Source organism: Mucor velutinosus (genome assembly GCF_035048745.1).
Source record: "Mucor velutinosus strain NIH1002 chromosome Unknown tig00001561, whole genome shotgun sequence".
Taxonomy (NCBI): domain Eukaryota; kingdom Fungi; phylum Mucoromycota; class Mucoromycetes; order Mucorales; family Mucoraceae; genus Mucor; species Mucor velutinosus.
The window spans coordinates 17,501-37,441 of record NW_027041903.1 but is presented as its reverse complement, the minus strand read 5'-3'; the positions used below and the strand labels follow the sequence as shown (position 1 = coordinate 37,441).

The 19,941-nt window shown below is 37.4% G+C and overlaps 9 protein-coding genes across 9 annotated transcripts in view; 3 read left to right on the top strand and 6 right to left on the bottom strand.

Moving 5' to 3' along the window:
- Positions 1 to 1,330: 1,330 nt before the first annotated feature.
- On the top strand, positions 1,331 to 3,405 carry rex2 (Phosphatidylinositol 3,4,5-trisphosphate-dependent Rac exchanger 2 protein; the record flags this gene model as incomplete). The annotated part of the gene is made up of 3 exons (XM_064827401.1): positions 1,331 to 1,700; positions 1,759 to 2,445; positions 2,498 to 3,405. 3 exons carry the CDS (start codon positions 1,331 to 1,333, stop codon positions 3,403 to 3,405), a joined length of 1,965 nt encoding a protein of 654 aa, XP_064686685.1.
- Positions 3,406 to 3,988: 583 nt separating this feature from the next.
- Positions 3,989 to 5,817, bottom strand: NRP1 (Asparagine-rich protein (ARP protein); the record flags this gene model as incomplete). Its single annotated transcript, XM_064827400.1, has 6 exons — positions 3,989 to 4,266; positions 4,314 to 4,603; positions 4,651 to 5,016; positions 5,066 to 5,514; positions 5,565 to 5,737; positions 5,790 to 5,817. 6 exons carry the CDS (start codon positions 5,815 to 5,817, stop codon positions 3,989 to 3,991), a joined length of 1,584 nt encoding a protein of 527 aa, XP_064686684.1.
- Positions 5,818 to 6,816: 999 nt separating this feature from the next.
- On the bottom strand, positions 6,817 to 7,239 carry ATC70_008145 (uncharacterized protein; the record flags this gene model as incomplete). Its single annotated transcript, XM_064827399.1, has 1 exon — positions 6,817 to 7,239. The coding sequence occupies one exon, from the start codon at positions 7,237 to 7,239 to the stop codon at positions 6,817 to 6,819; it is 423 nt and encodes a 140-aa protein (XP_064686683.1).
- Positions 7,240 to 8,950: 1,711 nt separating this feature from the next.
- Positions 8,951 to 9,250, top strand: RPL30_2 (60S ribosomal protein L30; the record flags this gene model as incomplete). The annotated part of the gene is made up of 1 exon (XM_064827398.1): positions 8,951 to 9,250. The coding sequence occupies one exon, from the start codon at positions 8,951 to 8,953 to the stop codon at positions 9,248 to 9,250; it is 300 nt and encodes a 99-aa protein (XP_064686682.1).
- Positions 9,251 to 9,910: 660 nt separating this feature from the next.
- MSE1 (Glutamate--tRNA ligase mitochondrial) lies at positions 9,911 to 11,079 on the top strand (the record flags this gene model as incomplete). Its single annotated transcript, XM_064827397.1, has 2 exons — positions 9,911 to 10,136; positions 10,196 to 11,079. 2 exons carry the CDS (start codon positions 9,911 to 9,913, stop codon positions 11,077 to 11,079), a joined length of 1,110 nt encoding a protein of 369 aa, XP_064686681.1.
- Positions 11,080 to 13,064: 1,985 nt separating this feature from the next.
- Positions 13,065 to 14,414, bottom strand: MVD1 (diphosphomevalonate decarboxylase; the record flags this gene model as incomplete). The annotated part of the gene is made up of 3 exons (XM_064827396.1): positions 13,065 to 13,577; positions 13,636 to 13,893; positions 13,953 to 14,414. 3 exons carry the CDS (start codon positions 14,412 to 14,414, stop codon positions 13,065 to 13,067), a joined length of 1,233 nt encoding a protein of 410 aa, XP_064686680.1.
- Positions 14,415 to 14,722: 308 nt separating this feature from the next.
- ATC70_008141 (uncharacterized protein) lies at positions 14,723 to 15,685 on the bottom strand (the record flags this gene model as incomplete). Its single annotated transcript, XM_064827395.1, has 2 exons — positions 14,723 to 15,405; positions 15,541 to 15,685. The coding sequence occupies 2 exons, from the start codon at positions 15,683 to 15,685 to the stop codon at positions 14,723 to 14,725; spliced, it is 828 nt and encodes a 275-aa protein (XP_064686679.1).
- A 578-nt stretch (positions 15,686 to 16,263) lies between these two features.
- ATC70_008140 (uncharacterized protein) lies at positions 16,264 to 16,993 on the bottom strand (the record flags this gene model as incomplete). The annotated part of the gene is made up of 2 exons (XM_064827394.1): positions 16,264 to 16,634; positions 16,693 to 16,993. The coding sequence occupies 2 exons, from the start codon at positions 16,991 to 16,993 to the stop codon at positions 16,264 to 16,266; spliced, it is 672 nt and encodes a 223-aa protein (XP_064686678.1).
- Positions 16,994 to 17,260: 267 nt separating this feature from the next.
- Positions 17,261 to 19,941, bottom strand: part of MET12 (methylenetetrahydrofolate reductase 1) — a gene marked incomplete at both ends in the record, with an annotated part of 3,441 nt that continues 760 nt past the window's right edge. The window contains 5 exons of the mRNA XM_064827393.1: positions 17,261 to 17,541; positions 17,591 to 17,820; positions 18,673 to 18,951; positions 19,043 to 19,847; positions 19,905 to 19,941. The exon at positions 19,905 to 19,941 is cut by the window's right edge and continues 410 nt beyond it. Coding sequence (XP_064686677.1) covers positions 17,261 to 17,541; positions 17,591 to 17,820; positions 18,673 to 18,951; positions 19,043 to 19,847; positions 19,905 to 19,941 — 1,632 coding nt within the window. The remainder of the gene's footprint in view (positions 17,542 to 17,590; positions 17,821 to 18,672; positions 18,952 to 19,042; positions 19,848 to 19,904) is intronic.

Below are 19,941 nucleotides of genomic sequence, written 5' to 3'. Positions count from 1 at the left end.
CCAGCTGTCTTGCATGCTCGTTTGATTGTATTTGGACAATACACTTGCCATCTGTTCTGTATTCATCAAGTTGGTATCATCAGAGCTTATATTTAATGTGAAAAAAAATTTATTTTGTAAAAAAAAAGGAGGAACTATATCGCATTACAACCAAAAAAAAAACAAGTTATTCAAAAAAAACGGTCCAATCCAATCAATCTTTAAACATGACGCATTCGTCATGGATCATAACAGATGAAGCTTGATTGCGATTCCACAATGCTTACTTAGATTTTGAATGTATGCTGTCTTTTTTTTTGGCACTTTGATTTGATGTTTTGATATTTTTTTGTTTGTTAAAATGATACTGTTAGTTCTGATGTTACATATTGTACTGAGATAGTAATTTCATTGTCGTTGTGTATATTATCAAAAAATATGTTTGATTACAAGTTGCTGAATTCCAATATCTATATATGGTCAAATACCGAGCATGTGACAATTCTGAAAGCACATGATGGCTGCATTAAAGAGTATCTTGAAACCAAAAATTAACGTTGAACTCAAACATGCTATTTTGAACACAGAATTAAACCTTGAATACCAATCATACAGCCATAATCAATTTTATATGTATCCTTATACATCCCAGCATACATGCATATGTACCAAAATTGACTACAATATACTGTTGCGATCATTGTATTTGTACACCGCTACCAATCACGCCATCATGACATATACCAGTACACATCCAGTTTGATTGATAAAGAAAGGAAGGGAGAGAATAGAAAATACCCTTTTTCATCAACAAGATGTAGGCTAATACACAAAATATTGACCCTTGCTTTCAATTAAACAATATAGAACTAGCTGAAATCAAAACCTTCCATCAATATTGCATGTATAATGCTGCTGCGTATAGCGCTATCTGCCTCAAAAAACTGTATCCCGACCAAGTAATGATTTGGCCTAAAAGCTCAGAAATAATCACTTTCCCTTGCACTGAATGGGGTCATCCACCTTTAGACCAATGGCCTGAAAGTTGGATAGAAACAGACCAACTCTACGAAGGCCATCAAACAGCTCACCAACTTGAAGGCTTTATCGTTTGTAAAAAAAAAAAAAAAAAAAAAAAAAAAAAAAAAAAAAAAAAAAAAAAAAAACTGTGAAAAAAACGCAAAACCACCATTCCCCAAGTTAAAATATCCCGGTAAATACAAAACCACGTAACCAGATATCATTGCATTTAACATTATCATCCTTCTATCCAGGTGACATTCCCAGCAACGTGAAAAATTTGAACTACAGAGAGAAATCGTTACTTTCTCCTGTCAAGCTAATGACCAAAATGACTAGAAAATCAACTAGAGGTGGAAGAATTGGCCATTTTGAGATCTCAGGATACATGCAGCTCAAGTACAATTACGGATTTGGATCCATGTTATATGGTGGTATGTTAGGTCTATCCATTCGTCGAGGTATCCAAAATGTCAATATGGAACGTGTACAACAAGCCTATCGAGGTTTATCCCAATTAAACCCAATGCTACGTCAATACATACAAGACATAACAAAAGCTGAAAACGTAGTTCAATACCACGCTCAAGCCAATCAATCATTTGTACAAGTAAGACCAACATGGCGAGACAACATCCTCATGCCAACAGAAGAAACCGCACCCATGGCTGCCCAACTACCTATATACGATTTACCAATTGGTATGATAACAGACAAAATTACATATTCAAAAATGTCACTTAAGCATCATCCAACCAGGCACTTTGGGCTCAGCTGGAATTACAGTGGCTCATCCAAGCTTAATGGCCTTATTGTTCCCTTGGTTATTTATCAATGGAAAAGGGCATTATTCACTAGTCAGCAACGAAAACCAAATCATCAAAGATATCAATGGTAATATCGTCCCAGAGGAACGAGGTGGTATTGCATCTGCAAGAAAAGATCGAACTTTTGCCGCTTATATCAAACAGCAACTGCTTAACGTGGATCGCAGATTTGCTCGAGATCCTGCCTTTCTGTTTTGGGCTTTGGACATGAAACAAAAATCAAACATCCATTCAGCCAATCGTCATACTATTCGAACCAGTGGTAGAGATTTAACCAAATATGACTTACTCGACACAGAAGGCAGATACGATTACACCAAGGTTACCATTGTTCCCCACAACATTTCATCTAGCTACGCTTATCACCGCAGACACTATCTTGATCTAAAAGCCATGTGTGACAATTTGGGTCCACCACAACTGTTTTTGACCTTTAGTTGCGATGACAAAGCAACTTCGTTTCAAAATGCAACAGGTCTCCGAGATACTTGGCAAGATCCCGTACTATTTGCTTTACACTTTCAAAGAAAATGGAACAAGTTTTTCCAAACTATCAAAAAACAATGGGCTGAACGCATTGGAGGCATTACAGACTGGTGCTATGTCATGGAAATTCAAGGTAAAATGTTCCCCTTATCAATCTTTCAATAATTTCTAAAGCCCATTCTCAGACAGAGGCAGCCCACACAAACACATGGTGTTATGGACTAACAAATCAGCTAATGAACTGCTCGCTGATGAATCAATTATTTGTGCAAGATTACCACCCATGAATTCACCATTACATAAATTAGTCGCCAAACATCAAATCCATCGTTGCGACATCAACTCTTGCCAAAAGGGTGAACCTGGACGAAATTGCAGATTTGGGTTCCCAAAATTACCTTCACCAAACGCCTACTTTGATGAAAACGATAGAGCCATCTATAAACGTTCCGTAATTGACACCAACATCAACCCTTACAACCCTTTCCTTCTTGCAATGTTCGAAACCAATATTGAAGCAAAGCACGAAAACTTTAGACAACTTGTTAACCTGGATGGTGAGATGCATAGACTTGTAGCAATTGATTATCCAGCACAAAACCAAGCAGCAAAAACTGCATTGAATTTTGACACTAATCTGCCTGAAATGCTGTATATCAAAAATAATGCCATGGTCATGCTAGTCAAAAACTTAGATGTTGCAAAAGGTTGGAACAACGGCACACTCTGCATTATCAAAGCAATTTACATGGACGCTATTCATGTAGAGCGCTTACAAACAGGAGCCAGCAAACTTATTCATCGTGTTCAAGATTATGTGCCCAACACCATTTACACCAGACGCCAATTTCCAATTCGACCAGCATATGCCTCCACCATTCATAAAGTGCAGAGTCTGACATTACCTCGTGTTGCTATCAATTTCGGTAACTTTCCTTATCATGGTCAACTATATGTAGCAATGAGCCGTGTTCGCTCTGCAGATGATATTTTCTTTACTGCAATCGAACGTGGTAATGTGGAGCGCTTATTTCAGTTGTATGCTAACTGCGATGCCATTCAAATCATAAATGAGTTCACACCCAATGAATGACACATAGTGAATAAAACCGAAATATAGCATTGAAAAAAAGGTTTACCAATTAATTAATGAATAAGCAAAGATGGTTATTTTACAATAACCAAAGAGAAAGAGATAAGGTTATTATTATTGAATAAGCAAAAAGAAAGGGATTCAAGCTACAGGTGGACCACCAACTACCTCTGCGACAGGAACCAACTCTGGCAAAGGGGAAACACGATCAAACAGATTCTCCTATTTCAGCATTGCCAAAGTCATATTTACGAGCCTAGCATTCATATTGACAACTTCATTAGCAATCGCTCCAGGGCGAAGCCTTGCTCTTGGTTCCAACAGATCTTCTTGCACTTGAACAACTGGTTCCGAGCGCATTGGTATGAACAACGCTTGCATCAAACGCTCCTGCCGTTGAAGCAACAGACGAGCCAAATCAGCACGAGAACCTTTGTTATAATCAACTTCCACCTCATCCAACACTTGTTGACCCCAATTTTGTAATTGACATTTACATTAACATCTCGGAGTGAAATTAGTTGTTATACACAACCATTACTCAAAACAAATATTGATATATATATATATATATCTTTATTACTTAGTGTTTACGCTTTTTATTACCAGTACCAGAAGAAATAAAACAAGGCACCATGGTGTTATCGTTACATCTACCAACGGTAATATCTGTTACATCATAATCCAATTCATACACTGTTTTTTCCATCAAGATTTTAAGACCAATGATATTTTTCAACACAGCAGACAGTTGACGATGAACTTGGCCCTTTGATTTTGGATAAACTACTTCTTTCATGGCATCATATCTTGTTACATTAGTCGACGGACAATCCAAAATCAATAATTCCAATTTACTCTCTAATAAACAGTGAGTAATACATAAGTAAATATTTTTAAAAACTAACCTGCAATGTATAATCCACACACATGGAGTTTATTCTTCAAAGCAGGAGAGACAGAAACCAACTTAATGAGCATGTCTTTCATGATTTTTGGCATCTTAAAGTTTGCATCACACATCTCCTTTGTGGTATTAACACCACCCACCAAAGCACATTCACCACATCCCAATTCTAGGTCACTTTTTTCATGCAAGAACACATAATCCATTTTACGACCTGAAGATTGTCGACACATAATATCTGTGCGACTGGCATTCAAAGCATCAGCAGAGGACTTACTGCATTTCTCACCACTAAAAGTCATTAGTTAAAATTCACTATTGAATATATTTACAGTTACCTTATGCAGCTTATTTCAGAATAATCAAAGCACGTATCTAAACAACCCCAAACTCGTTTAACAAGACCACCCTCTGTCACATTCTTATTCATTGGGAAAAAACCAGAATCTAGTAACCGAATGCATTGATAAAATGAATCTTGAACCCATTTTTTGTCAGACTGCAATGGTAATTTCTCGCACACGACCTTGCCATACAAATCTTCTGGAGTCAAAGATCTCAAGTCATTCAAGTAGCTTTGAACATCTTCTGGAACATCAGGTAAGTTGATGGCTTTGTACGTAGTAATTTCTTCCAGTTCTTCAGATGTAAAATACTTCAACCATCCTTTATCTCGAACATTTAGTATCAGTGAATGAGACAAACTATATCAATCTGTCAATACCAAATCAAACAGATCATTTTACAACCTACTGCTCGTATTTCTGTTCCACAGCACATTTGCGCATGACCTCCTCAACTATCGTACCTGTGGACAATTTCCACATCTTCTTTTTATCCAATGCATCATATTTTGCCACGATATTTGCTTTATCTGAATCTGTCAATAGTGTCAATTTAACATCAGATTGCACACTGGATTGTAAAGTTGATCCAGATCCATATCGAGATCCAAAGCCAGACATAGATTCATGACCAGAAATAGATTCAGTGCCAGAAGGCACATGGGCAGCAGCAATTTGAAGTGCGCCACTTGAAGTTTGAGAAATTGCAGTTGACACAGATGCTTCAGCCACAGATGCTTCAGCCACAGATGCTTCAAATACATTGGCTTTTTTCTTGCTTTTGAAATCATAATCCTTAGATAATTTGGCAATGATCTTTGCCGAAATAATATACCAAACTGGCTTGGTTTTTTGCATCTGTTTCTAAAATTAGCGAACTGCAAAACAAAATCCCATATTATACTCACAAAAACAATATTCTCTGATTTAAGATACGCGCGAATACATTTTACCCAACTGTTTTTGTAAGTCTCAAACCATGTTCCGTCATACGCATCTACAATAACATCTTGTAATTGGTCAACAACTGCATTTACCGAAATCTCAGTAGCTGGGATGGATTTCAATGCGCTGGCAATTTCTAAAAACATAGATTTAGGCTCATATAAAATAGCAGTTGCCAAGTTACAAACCTTGTTTGTATTCAGTATCAGACTGCATTTTGAAGTTGGGGGGGGGGGGGGAAAGGACTGAAGCGAAAAAAAAAAAAAAAAAAAAACTCAAAACAGTCCAATGAAAAACAGTCTAACAACACCCACATGCCCCACTTTTTGCAACACGCCTTTCTCTTTATATTATCATATACCTCCTCACTGCTTTCCTTCATGATACTACTGTGCCATGCAAGTGTAAGACCGTGTCCTGGAGCTCAGGCATGGCTTCTTGAGCGCACATGACGATCTTTATTTTTTTTTGTTTGACAAAATCATCAAGCTCAAGTGTAAAGCGGTGACATGGTCCATCCAAGTAACGTTTCTTGAGTGTGTTGATTTTGAATTAGTTTATTTATTCTTTAATGAGCACCGTTGTTATGCAAGTGTAAGACCATGTTCTGGAGCTCAGACATGGCTTCTTGAAACAAACGGTTGCTCTATATGTTCATTGTAGATTAGATATATCTTGTATATTTATATCATTGATACCCCCCCCCCCTTTTTTTTTACACACTTTTGGGATTATAACTACTTTCACCTGTTCGCGGTTAATCCTACCAATTCCAATTTGGAAAACCAAGCAAAGTAGAATCTATAATAACATTTGATTTTCAAATAAACATTTTATTCACTTCAGACTACTTGAATTTCTTTTGAAATTGCTTTAAAAGAGTTGATGTCTTTGCTTTTTTTCTTTTGTTTGTTTGATCGATGTTGTTGATTGAGTATCTTTTGTACGTACACGTTTCAACAATCCACTACTCTCTTCAACATCCGTGTCTTCACTATTACTATCAGCAGCCACCTCTTCTATCTCTCCAGTTACCGCTGCATCCACAAATCCAGCAGTAATTGTTACTTTGTCATTCAATCTACTCAAAAAAGTTGGCAGCTGAGACGTCCCAGTCTGCTCTGTAGACTCTTCTTCAAACATGGTATAAAGACCAAGGTAATCTGCATCTGATGAGGATGATGTTGCAGAAGATGCCGTGGTTGCTGATGCAGATTACTTAGGCTGTTCACTTACTACTGTTGCAGATGCTGTAGCAGATGCTGTAGCAGTTGTTCTTGGAGTCATTACTAATGTGGATCGTGTAAAACTTGTAGTAGTACTTCCACTTGGCGACGACAAAACAAGAGCACGCTGCTTACCAGTTGCCTTTGCAGACAATGATGCCTTACCAGCTGCTTTTGTTGAAACTAGTTGTGATGCTTGAGATGCTTGAGATGCTGCTTGAGCTTGTGCTACTCGTGATGTACCTGGTTGTGATGTACCTGGTTGTGATGTACTTGGTTGTGATGTACCTGGTTGTGATGTACCTGGTTGTGGTGATGCTGATTGTGATGAGCGTTTTTTTGGATACCTGCCTCTGCACAGCTCTAATTGAAGCAGATGTTCTTGCAGATTGTTGATCAGCTCGTGCTTCATTTCGTGATTGCAAATCAGCATCAAATGTACTCAAACTGGGACCAGCAACCTCTTCAAAATCATCAGGACCAAAGTCAATATCTTCATCGTCAAACACTTCCATTGGCTCTTCCTCAGTGCTCCCTGGTACAAATCTTGCTTCAATGCAGGCAATGAGAAAGAAGCGCACAATGTTTCTCGGCTGGTAAACTCCTCTTTCCTCAAAGAAATGTTATCTGCGTTGCAAAAAACGCGAACGTTTGCTTTGACCATGACACGACACATCAGATCCAAAGATGTTTCATCTACAAACAATTCACACGTTAAATCAACTATTGTAAATCATGACATCCACTATACCTGTGCACAAATTCCATGCATCTGCAAATACTGTTTCAAGTCGTTTAATATCAATTTCATTGTATGAGGTCATTTTTGTAATTGTAAAATAGAAAAAGATTAGAATTTTTAGCGCTTATAAACAAAGATGTGGCTCGTTTAAATAGATACCTCCCTCTTCTCCCTCCGTCGTACACGTACCTTGGAAACAAACTTGCCGCTTTGGACTCAAACATCGAATATGGATCTCAGCAGCAACCACCAACAACCACCACAAAATATAATGATAACCATCCGCTTGCTTATGATGGCATGCAACATAGGCCATATTAGTACCAATTACCGTCAATCAGCTAGCGCATCGATGATACCCAACACACTCTAGATCACGATGCACCAAGACATCGTAATACCCATTCCTATGTTAAACTACTAGTTGCGTACGGTCGCAATAAATACAATCTTCAATCGTATATGAATCATGCTGATTATCTATTGATCATTATTTGAAGACTTGGTGTAACGCACAACACCATATTTAATTCTCCTTGTTATTCCACGATTCAGCATTAATCATACATCCACAAGATCTTCTAGAAACATCAATCAAGAGCTTTAAATTGTCAGCGTAAGGCACCCTTGAACCGTGCAATAACAGCATCAAACACAAGCCCATTTAGCAGTTTCAGGCACCACCAACATACACATTTATAAAAAAAACAAGGAGCATGACATATACCCAAACAGCAAGGGCAACAGCAAACCTCGCCCCATCATGACAGTTCCTTTAATGATTAACCCCGTATCCATGGAAAAATCATAGCAACGCACATCCACAACTGGATTTTTTATTTGAAATTCAATTAATGGATACTGTCGCTTGACAGCTGATATATCACGTCGGATGTTCAATCGAGATTATGCAGCCAGCTCTTGTTGCACCAGCCTTAAACATCCATCAATCAAGATTTTGGGTGCACTGTTCATACATTTTAAACCATGAATCTTGACAAATGCTTTACATTAAATGCTGCAGATATAAAACAGATCAAAACATTTCATAGTTATTGCATGTACAGTGCCGCCGCATATTGCGCCATCTGCCTCAAAAAGCTATATCCTGACCAAGTAATGATATGGCCTGAAGGAGCAGAAACAATCTCTTTCCCTTGCACTCAATGGGGTTATCAACCATTACGTAAATGGCCTAACAATTGGATGCACACTGACCACATCTGTGATGGACGTCAAACAAGGTTTCAATTTGATGGTGTTATTGTTTGCAAAAATTGCGAAAAGAACGCTACATATCCATTTCGTCAATTGAAGTATCCTGGTAATAAGAGACAGACGCATATACACACAAAAGCAATATAATACTGATAAATTAAAAATGCAAGGTGATATACCCGCTAGTATCCAAGTACTCAATTACCGAGAGAAATCTATACTCTCGCCAGTCAAGCTAATGACCAAAATGACACGAAAATACACCAGAAGAGGTAGAATAAGTCATTTTGAAATATCTGGTTACGTGCAATTAAAGCACAATTACGAGTTTGGATCCATGCTATACGGCGGTATGTTGGGTTTAGCCATTCGTCGTGGATCTCATCTGCAACAAATCAACATGCAACGTGTACAGCAGGCATATCTCGAATTATGCGATCACAATCCAATGTTACGTCAATAACATTCAAGACCTTACAAAAGCTGAAGATATTGTTCAATACCATGCTGAACAAAATAAGCCATTTGTACAATTATCATCAAGCTGGAGAGACAACATATTAATGCCCACAGAAGCTACTGCGCCCATGGCTGCTCAATTGCCAATTAACAATCTACCAATTGGTAAGTAGCACTCGTTCATGTTGATAAAAAAAACATTAATTACCGTATTAAGGCATTCTTGGTTCTTCTGGAATCACACTATCGCATCCTAGTTTAATGGCATTACTATTCCCTTTTTTTATATATCAATGGACAGGGTCACTACTCCTTAGTAAACGATCTCAGCAAGCTCATCAAAGATCCCAATGGTGATGTCATTCCAGAAGAACGTGGTGGTATTGCATCTGCAAGCTGCTTATATTAAACTACAGCTGCTTAATGTCGATCGCAGATTTGCACGAGATCCCTCGTTTTTATTTTGGGCTTTCGACGTCAAGGAAAAATCAAACATCCATTCAGCAAATCGACATACTGTTCGCACTGCTGGCAGAGATTTAACAAAAGATGATTTATTAAGCGCTGATGGGAATTATGACTACAGTAAAGTTACTATTGTTCCACACAACATATCCTCCAGTTACGCCTATCACAAAAAAAACACTACCTCGATCTCAAAGCCATGTGCGACAATTTGGGTCCACTGCAACTATTTTTGACGTTTACCTGTGATGGCAAGGCGCCTGCCTTTCAAAACGCAACTGGTCTGCGTGATACTTGGAAGGACCCCGTTTTATTTGCTATTCATTTCCAAAGAAAATGGAACAAGCTCTTTGAAATCATCAAAAAACAATGGGCAACGAAAATTGGAGGTATCACTGATTGGTGCTATGTAATGGAAATACAAGGTAACTTGTTTCCTACATAACTAAATTGCTTCTAATATTGATTACTACACAACCGTTAGACAGAGGAAGTCCACATAACCACATGTTGTTGTGGACCAACAAATCTGCGGACGAGTTGTTACTTGACGAAACTATTGTCTGTGCAAGAATGCCACCTATCAACTCACCTTTACACAACCATCAAAAATCAAGAGAAGTTGTATGGGTTCCTATGAATTTACCTCATGATCAAAGCAGAGGTATCAGACCTGATTTTCTCGACCTATCTATTCCTGGTTCCTCAAAACAAGTATTTGCCAAAACATTGGTTGATCATTATGAAGCAAGAACTGGAAATACAACGGTTCAGTCGCTCTTACTAATCGACTTTGTCAAATACTATTACCCATGTTCCACCACGAAAGAAAAGCAACAATACCAACGACTTGCTGAAGAAAACCAAATGGAATACCAGCAAGAATATGGCCAACATCCTCCCTCTGCCATCATTTCTGGTGAAATAACATTTAGGTTGAGAAAAATTAAGTGTCGTTTCTGGCGAACCCGACTGGTGAGCGCCATGTCAGACTCTGAAACGTTCTACTACCAACAAATCCTGACACACATGCCTGTCTATGGTCGCAGCTTTACTGATTTTAAAGACGACTCTTTACGTGCCAGTCCAAATGATGATCGAGTGTTCAGTTGGCACGATCTATATCAACATTTAGTTCAAAATGATTTGCTCCGTGTAACCACCATCATCCCAGATGACATTGTTGAGTACAACATACACGTAGCGACTATTCCTTTGGCTCCAGCTCAACAAACCATTTTCAACTCGATTATTCATCAAATTCAGCATCTAAACAGCAACATGCATTGGATCCTGGGTGGTGCTGGCACTGGCAAAAGTTTTCTCTTGAGAAAATTCAGCAAACATTTTAGTGATCTTGGTTATTAAATTACCAAAAAAAAAGGCAAATTTTACAGTCTATTTCTTGAAAAACCCTTCCGGATTATGCCGATTAATCCGTGTGAGTTATATACATAATCCACGTAGATACTAGAGCCAACAATCCACTTTCATTCCACCAATGATGTGTTTCCCTTATCACCCATTTTGAGCCAATCAGGGAAATTTCATTATATGATATGACAATAGAGAATAACAACAAAGAAGGTTGAACAAGAAAGAAATATTCAATAGAACAATTTCCAATTATCACCACCTTTAGCAAATAAACTTAAATTCAACCATGCACTAAACACCATACGAACTAAAAGTCGTACCTTGCGTGTTGCTCCTGCATTGTTTGTATGTGTCTGACTTACACTTGGATACGGGGTTAGGCACCTTGGTAGATGACTCCCCTGCAAGCCTCACAGACAGATTTTTAAATGTTCGCACTTGAAAGATGCTGCTGTTGTTGTTACGAGGAATGAAATTGAGCAGCTACAAACCCTCTACAATTTAATGTAGAGGCAGGTAACGAATGTAAACCTACAATTTGCCCAGTCTGCTTCATGTCGCATATCAAATCCATAACAAGAATGAAGCTTTCCAACACTTTAATGGCAAGCTCTAATTATGTTATATTAGCCTTTTACATAGCTGCTATAAATGTTACCTACCGCCGCAATCAAAAAGTTGCGGACGACAATGAAATTGTCAAATCAAGCAAGTTGTAAACTGTCTAGTACAGTTATCCTGTAAATCTTATCTAGAGTGAGGAATAGTCTACATTTATTGACTGTGCCTAGAATTGTTGAAATAATATTGAATAGAACATTTAACATTGAGAAGACTACTAATTTAGCTCAAAGTGCATACAAACAATAAACATCGTGGCCGACTTTTTATATAAAAGGAAACCTTAACAAGTCAAATATATACAATCAAAAAGCTAGCTCAATATTCTAGAAAGCCTTGACGATATAAATCGTTGAGATAAAATAATTTCAGTAGCAAAACCGTATCAGACATACTGATCAATAGACAGACCAAGAAATACATTACACTCCACACACGTGTTCGCCTGCATTAAGACACCAATCATGCATTTCCAACTATCCACAATGGCATCGTTATAACAACAGTTTGTTTTGATATACACCACGTTAAATTCCATCTAGACTAGCCAACAAATTTGAATTGCCCCGATAGTAACCAAGAACTTATCAACAATTGCCACATATCAAATTTTGCAGAAACAAACTTGGCTTAATTGGTTATAAACAAAAAACACATTGCAATATATCTTTAATCAAATAATACGAAAGTCAAGAGCACTCTCAAAGTAATCATGTAGCAGTTGGATTGATCTAATTATAATAGTACACTGACTCTTGTTGACAAAATTAGCATTGAAGATACAATCCAAGAATGCAAGTTGTGGATTTGTTAACAATACAAATTCACGGATTTACAGCAATTGGCTATTTCAAGTCAAATCGACTCTTGATACCAGCTTATTATACAACTAAAATCTCATATTTCTCTGTATACATTTCACAATCTATATATATATATATATATATATATATATATATTCGTTGCAACAGTTGACTCATTTCGAAACTGATAAAATATATTTTTATTAATATACGTAGATATATATCATCTCAAATTTTTGGACTCTGCTTATTATAATCTCTCACTCTCTGACCAAATGCTTAACTTGATTCAGTGCTGACGAGCAAAATTATCAAGTACAGTTGTTCCCATCTTGTAAAATACTGCAAGATACAATTACACTATACTTTCTTTAAACACACATCTACGTAGAAAATTACAAGCAATAAACGTAGATTTCTTAGAATACATGATATTAACATACTTGTGTAACCCATAAAATCAATAGCGTTCCCATATGTTCTTTATTGTGGATACTATGTCATACACTATAGCCGTTGCCAACTAGTTTCAAACGCATATCTTGATGATGATCATTTCTTTGTCATTAATTTTTCCATAAAATCCTTCAATCCACCAACCGCCTTTGACTTTTTCTTGGCCCATTTTGTAGCCGTCGTGTCACTAGAACGAGCTCTTTTCAACGTCGTTAATGATTCTAAATCATCATCATCATCATCATCATCATCCTCCTCCTCCTCTTCAGTTTGACCTGACTCTGCCTCAACATCACCTCTCACAAGCTGTGAAACCAGCAAGCTTTCATAATCTGCATTAGATGATACATCCGATTCTGAAGTTGTATCTGTAGTTTTCACCATCTTTGACACAATTGCAGATGTTGCAGTCGTTGCAGCAACCTTCTTTTGAAGCAAAGAATGTAAAATTTGAGCTTCCTGTCCCTTTTTTGATGTTTGATCACTTTTCTTCAACCGAGATTTTCCCATTTCAGCTTCAGTTGCTGCAGATACTTTTGATGTAACTGTTGCCTCTCCCTTTCTTGCTGTTTGTTCATATTGAATATCACTCGTTTCTTTTTGCTTCAACTACAATAGTAAAGATGCTTAAAGATTCATATTGTACAGCTGATACTGTTTGCTTTACCTTGCCTAATGATGCTTTTTCTTTCCCCTTGCCTAATGATGCCTTTTGTTTCCCCTTATCTATTGCTTGCTTTGTCTTGGGTAATGATATTATTTCTTTCATCTTGCCCAATGATGCTGTTTCTTTTACCTTGGCAGTTATTGATGATGATGTAGATGGCTGTTGAGAGGACATCAATTCTTTTGCTTGCCCTGATAATGTTGATGTCGTATCTACATCTATGGACTCCTTCTCCTTTCCTTTGTAACGCTTCTTTTGCTGCTTAGATCCAGATGGTTTTGAACTTTTTTCCACATACTGTAACTTTGCTCCATTACATCATCAACTTGATCATCGTCGTCCTCCTCCTGCCAAATATCGTGAGCAGTGAAACCCTCTTCCTCTTCCTCAATCTGATGGAATTTAGCAGGCTCTTTAAAGTTCACCAAGTAATAACCCTCTTCAGGACCTTTGCTAAAAATGTACGGCACACCGGTACCAATCAAACCCGTAACGAAACCAGCTGGCACTTGCACCTCACTTCGCGATTCATTTACCGTTCCAGCATAATCCGCCATCAAAGGCACATCTTGCAAATATCCAGCAAATACTATATGTTTTGGTTTCATCGGCATATTCACCACCACGCTATTGTAAATGTCCTCTGGTGTTGTAATATTGTACCAGAAATAACCATTATTCACATCGAATATTGGTGCACTGTAACAGTTAAACTCCTTATCCTCTTCAACTTGCGACTTATCAAATAAAGCAACATTTCTAACAAACAATCCTTCCATTTTTGATTAATCAAAAGTAAATTATATATATATATATATATAAAAGAGTATGAAATTAATCAGGTAAAGAATATTGTTTTATATATTATTCGAATTGAGGGATTTGATAGGAGGACAGATGGGTTGATTTGGGTGATGGGATAATAGATCCAATCTATTATCCTGAACATGATGCCATAACTAGGATCGTAACTGAATCCTGTTTCATGTGAGTGTTTATGATCTTTGAACTGATTGTTTCTACGCATTTAGACATTCAGTTTATAAATGATACATCATATTTTATTCAATATAGTGCTAATTCCTAACTAACTAACAGGCAAACCATTTTCATCAACAGTCAGCGTCATGCAATACACGTAAAACTCAGTCTGGCGTTTCAAATCATTAACTAGTTCCAACCAATCATCATTACCCCCATTTTCCAAAGTAAAGATGGGGATATACATTCCTAATGAACATCCACCTGCCTGACCAAAGTATTCCACTAATTCATCCACACGGCGACACTTTCGCTTAAACTTGCTTAGCTGTTGCGTTTTTGTAAACTCCAATCCCTCCATCAATCCTTCATTAAAGTCTCTAACGTTGGCTTCCTTTTCCGCTCGTCTAATGATGCTGTTCATTCGCAATAAATAAACAAATGTTGCTGTTTGAGAAAGGTATCTTGCCATTGTCATTGATTTAATTTTGCGGTTGATTTGAAGACAGTGTTGAACGGGATCAGTTCCAGTCAGACGTAATCGTAAATCCAGGTTGGCCAAACTGAATGATTGAATACGTTCCCTGTGTTCCTGAACACTCATTGCTGATGTCTTTAACTCTCTCTTCTTTCCGTATAGAATAAGCTGCACTTCCTTGCATGCCTCCAATATAACCTCCTTGCAAACTTCATTACCAAATTCGTCCTTGATTGCTGTAACTAATTCAATTGTTGTTTTCTTTGCCCTGTCAACAGAACCAAACAATCCATCCTCTTCATCATTGTTGTCTACAAACAACGCATCCTGTCCATCATTGCTGTATGCAAACGACTCATCATCTCCATCATTGCTGTGTACAGATAACTCATCCTCTCCATCATTTTTGTGTACAGACAATCCAATCTTTTAATCATCTTCCACACTGTTGGCTTCATTGTTGGCTTCATTGCTTGCTTCCAAACCACCGGCATTCTCTTTAACATTGACACTTGATTCGCCAACAGACAGCTCTGATCCATATAGCCTTCCCAACATTATGAGATCATCACCATAAGCTCTGTAATTCATTTTGTAAAGAGAAAGAGCAAAACACTAAAACCATATAAAAAATCAGATAATAACGTCACACATACCATGTTACATATTGCCTTTTACTACAATAAGCCAAAAGTGGTCTGTGCTGCATTGCACACACTTCATTTCGTGGTCACTTGGTACCACCCTTACACCATCAATATCAGCCACAACTAGTATAACTGATCTATAGCATCACATAGATCTACGCAAACTATTAAACTTGACCATTTACTCGACCTATCTAGACTATTATCAATAGCTTGCACAAACTAAAAAATCAGCTTTTCAATTGACTGGATATTGAAATGCATCATGATGCTGTGTCACAAAGTAATAATTCTACGTAGAAAAAGATAATATCTATGTGAATATCGACATGATTCCTGTATCCCACTCAACACACATTTCATACATATATCGCACTTGCAAGTTGAAAACGTTCACACAAACGCACAATCGAACCATTATTAAAAAACTCTTTTTATTGATAGCAAACACATAAATGGAGGAAACGAAAATAAGCTAATGTGAGGTTCTATAACAATAGATACAAGCTAATATGAGAACCCCTAGGTTGCAATGGTAGGTTTAGGAAAGACAATTGGCTCCCTCAACCAGCTAGTATGTACTTTTTCACATAAATCTTCTTGAAAATCCTTATGAATATCATAGTCATATGCAGATTGAACAACCCCAGGTCTTCGGCTAGATGTGGCAGTTTGTAAAACATAATCAACTTTAGTAACAATAGGTGGCGTATCTTGGCTTAACAAATGTTCCATCTTCAGCTTGCGTTGCAAACCCTCAATCTTGTCATACAACTGATCCCTATCGCCCTCATCGAAATTCAACTTGATGCCTTGATATTGTTCTTTGCCCCAATGTCTCAACATAAACACACTAATGACCAAATCCAGTTTTACTGACTCTTCCAATTCTACTATATCAATCTGATACTCGGTCTTGATGAGCCCATTTTTGATTTCACCAACACCAACTTTCTACAGAGATACGTCGCAACTGTACGCAGGCTTGTTGGACTTTGCTTGCTTGTAAGCTGTAATCAGGCTTGTAGGACTTTGCTTGCTTGTAAGCTGTAATTGTTGATGGACCATAAACAGAATGATAAGAACCAGAGCCAGCCACTGCGAAATACTTGATAAAATACGGATGGTTAAAGTAGCAAGTGAATCTTGTTCCAGCATCTGCGAAATTGCAACTTGCTGATACAACGTTATTCGCAAGCTTTAATTTAAAGCCTCCATCTAATAACTTTGCCAATGGTGCGTCCGAAAACATTTCTAGTTGCTAGATGTAGAAGTGTGTTGTACAGTAAAAGCGTAGTCCAGAAGTAAGATTGTAATAGAATAAGATGGAATGTAATATAATAAAAGAGTAGAACATAATAAAAATGCATAATAGAAAAGTAATACGTCACTAGTAAATTATCCAATCAAATGATTCGCTTACACCTACCATATATCAACGTATATTTTGAAGACAAAACATTTACATATGAATACATATACATTATAATACTAATGTTACTATTTACTGAATAAATCTTTACAATTCTTGCTTACGCTTCTTATTACTAGAATTAGATATAAAACTAGGTATCATATGTTCTACTTGATGTTTTCCAACCGAAATTTCTGTTGTATCATTCATCAGCTTGAACGCAGTTTGCTCCATCAACTTTCTAGCACCAACAATAACTCGAACAACAACAGACAATTTTCGATACAGCTGGCATTTATCTTCAGGATACAACGAATCATTCATAACATCATATCTTGTTACATAACCACAAGGGCTATCCAACACCACCATCTTCAATTTCATTTCTATTTGAAATATTAACAAAAGCAATCTATAGTCCTTTACACAACTGACCTCCAATATAAAATCCTGTAATTACAAGATCTCTCTTCAAAGCCGGCGATAAACCCACCAACTTTATCAACATATCTCTCATCACTCTTGGCATTTTAAAGTTGGCATCAGAGAGCTCTTTTGTGGTATTCACACCTCCAACTAAACCACATTCGCCGCATCCCAGCTCATTATTTTTATACAAAAATAAATGATCCATTTTACGACCAGATTTTTGTCGTGACAACAAACTACAACGGTTCGCATTTAATGCGTCAGCTGACGGCTTACTACATCTCTCACCACTAAAAACCATTAGCTAAAGACTGATATAACATGGCTACAAATACCTTATACATGTAATATTTGAAAAGTCGAAACAAGCATCGATGCAGGCCCACACACGTTTTAACAGTCCACCTTCCGTAATATTACTAATAGGCACAAAACCAGACTGCAACGAACGGAATGCTTGTAAGAACACATCTTGGACCCATTTCGCGTCTGTCCTTAGATCCAATTCTTCCGAGGAGACCTTTGTATACAAACTTGTTGTTGAACGTCCCTTCAACTCATTCAAATATTCCTCTACCTCTTCAGAAACAGGTGGCAATTCCACAGCATTGTACTCTTGGATTTCTTTTAATTCAGATTCACTGAAATAATCCAGCCAGTCCTTGTCTCTTATATTGAAAATAAACGAATGTACTAAACTTGTTAAGCACAAAGAATAAAAGGATTATTATTTGTAGCTTATAAAAAATGTTCGATATTATAAAAACAAGAAAAGACTTATTTGAATAAGATCAGACACAAAAACTAAAGATTTATTGATGAAGACAAGAGTTATTCTATTTATACTAAGTTCTGAATGCCAAAGTAGCAATTTATCTTGTACAACGCTTATCACATCTGGTGAACCTCAGTATTTAGATAGCTGAGATGCACTTCACTTATCATAGCTTGTCCATGTTGTTGCACAACACAGACATATCTACCCATCAAGAATACCTTAATCTTTATAGACAGTTGTAGCCCTTCTGGCACAACAAAACTAATATAAAAATATAAGTATTAAATCAATTTACACATTTCATACTTACTGCTCATAATCTTCTTTTAATGCCCGTTCTCTCATCTTTTCTTCGGCAACAGTACCTGTTGACAATTTCCGCATTTTCCTCACATCTAAACCATCATACTTTGCTTTGATATTCACTTTATCACCAGCGGTCAACCGTGTCAATTTAAATCCAGATGCAGATCCAAACTCTGATTCAGATTCATAATCAGGAACACCGATAACACCAGGAACATACAGCAGCTCCTCTCTTGTAAATAGCATGATCATCTTCATCAAAATGAGACACATCGGAAACTTGCTTTGGATAACCGAAACGACATGGTGCTTCAGGGTTATTTTTCCTGCAATATTCAACATTACACTTGTGGATCTGATGATCAGCAACTAACTTGTGGAAAGGACTGTTGATCGGAGGAAAACGAGCACAGACCACAGAGTCATCTGATAGCAATTCATCTGCCGACTTCTTTGTCCATAAAACCATATGCATGTGAGGACTTCCACGGTCTTGAATCTCAAGAACATAGCACCAATCTGTAATGCCACCAACCGTCGGCCCAAAATGCTTGTGCAACACCCTCAAAAACTTCTTCCACTTTCGTTGAAAGAGGCTTGCAAACATCACCGGATCTCTCCATGTCTCCTTCAATCCTATTCCACTTTTAAGAAATGCAGCTGAATCATCACAGGAAAAGGTCAAAAACAACTGAGGAGCACCAAGATTATCGCACATTGTCTTCAAATCCAAGTAATGCGAGCGTTTGTAAGCATAACTAGAAGTAATAATGTTATGAGGTACAATTGTCACATTTGAGTACTTGTAATATCCATCCCCATCAACCAAGTCATTCTTTGTCAAATCACGGCCACTTGAACGAACTGTATGTCGTTTAGCAGAATGGATATTCATTTCTTCTTTATAATCAAAGCACCAGAAGAAGAATGCGGGGTCACGAGCAAACCGACGATCCACATTTAACAATTGCTGCTTCGAATATCTACCAAATGTATAGTGTTGTCTTGATGAAGCCACACCACCTCGTTCTTCACTAATGACTTGGTTATCGATATAAACCTCAAGATCCTTGTCATTGACCATGGAATAGTGTCCAGTACCATTCACAAAAAGATAAGGAAACAACAACATCATCAGACTTGGATGACCCATCGAGATAGCTTGGTCATGTAATCTCCCTATACAAAAGTCAGCCACATATATCACATACTATCTATTCCCTTCAATGTCTTTACCAATAACCAAATCATTAAACGGCACTTGTGCAGCCAT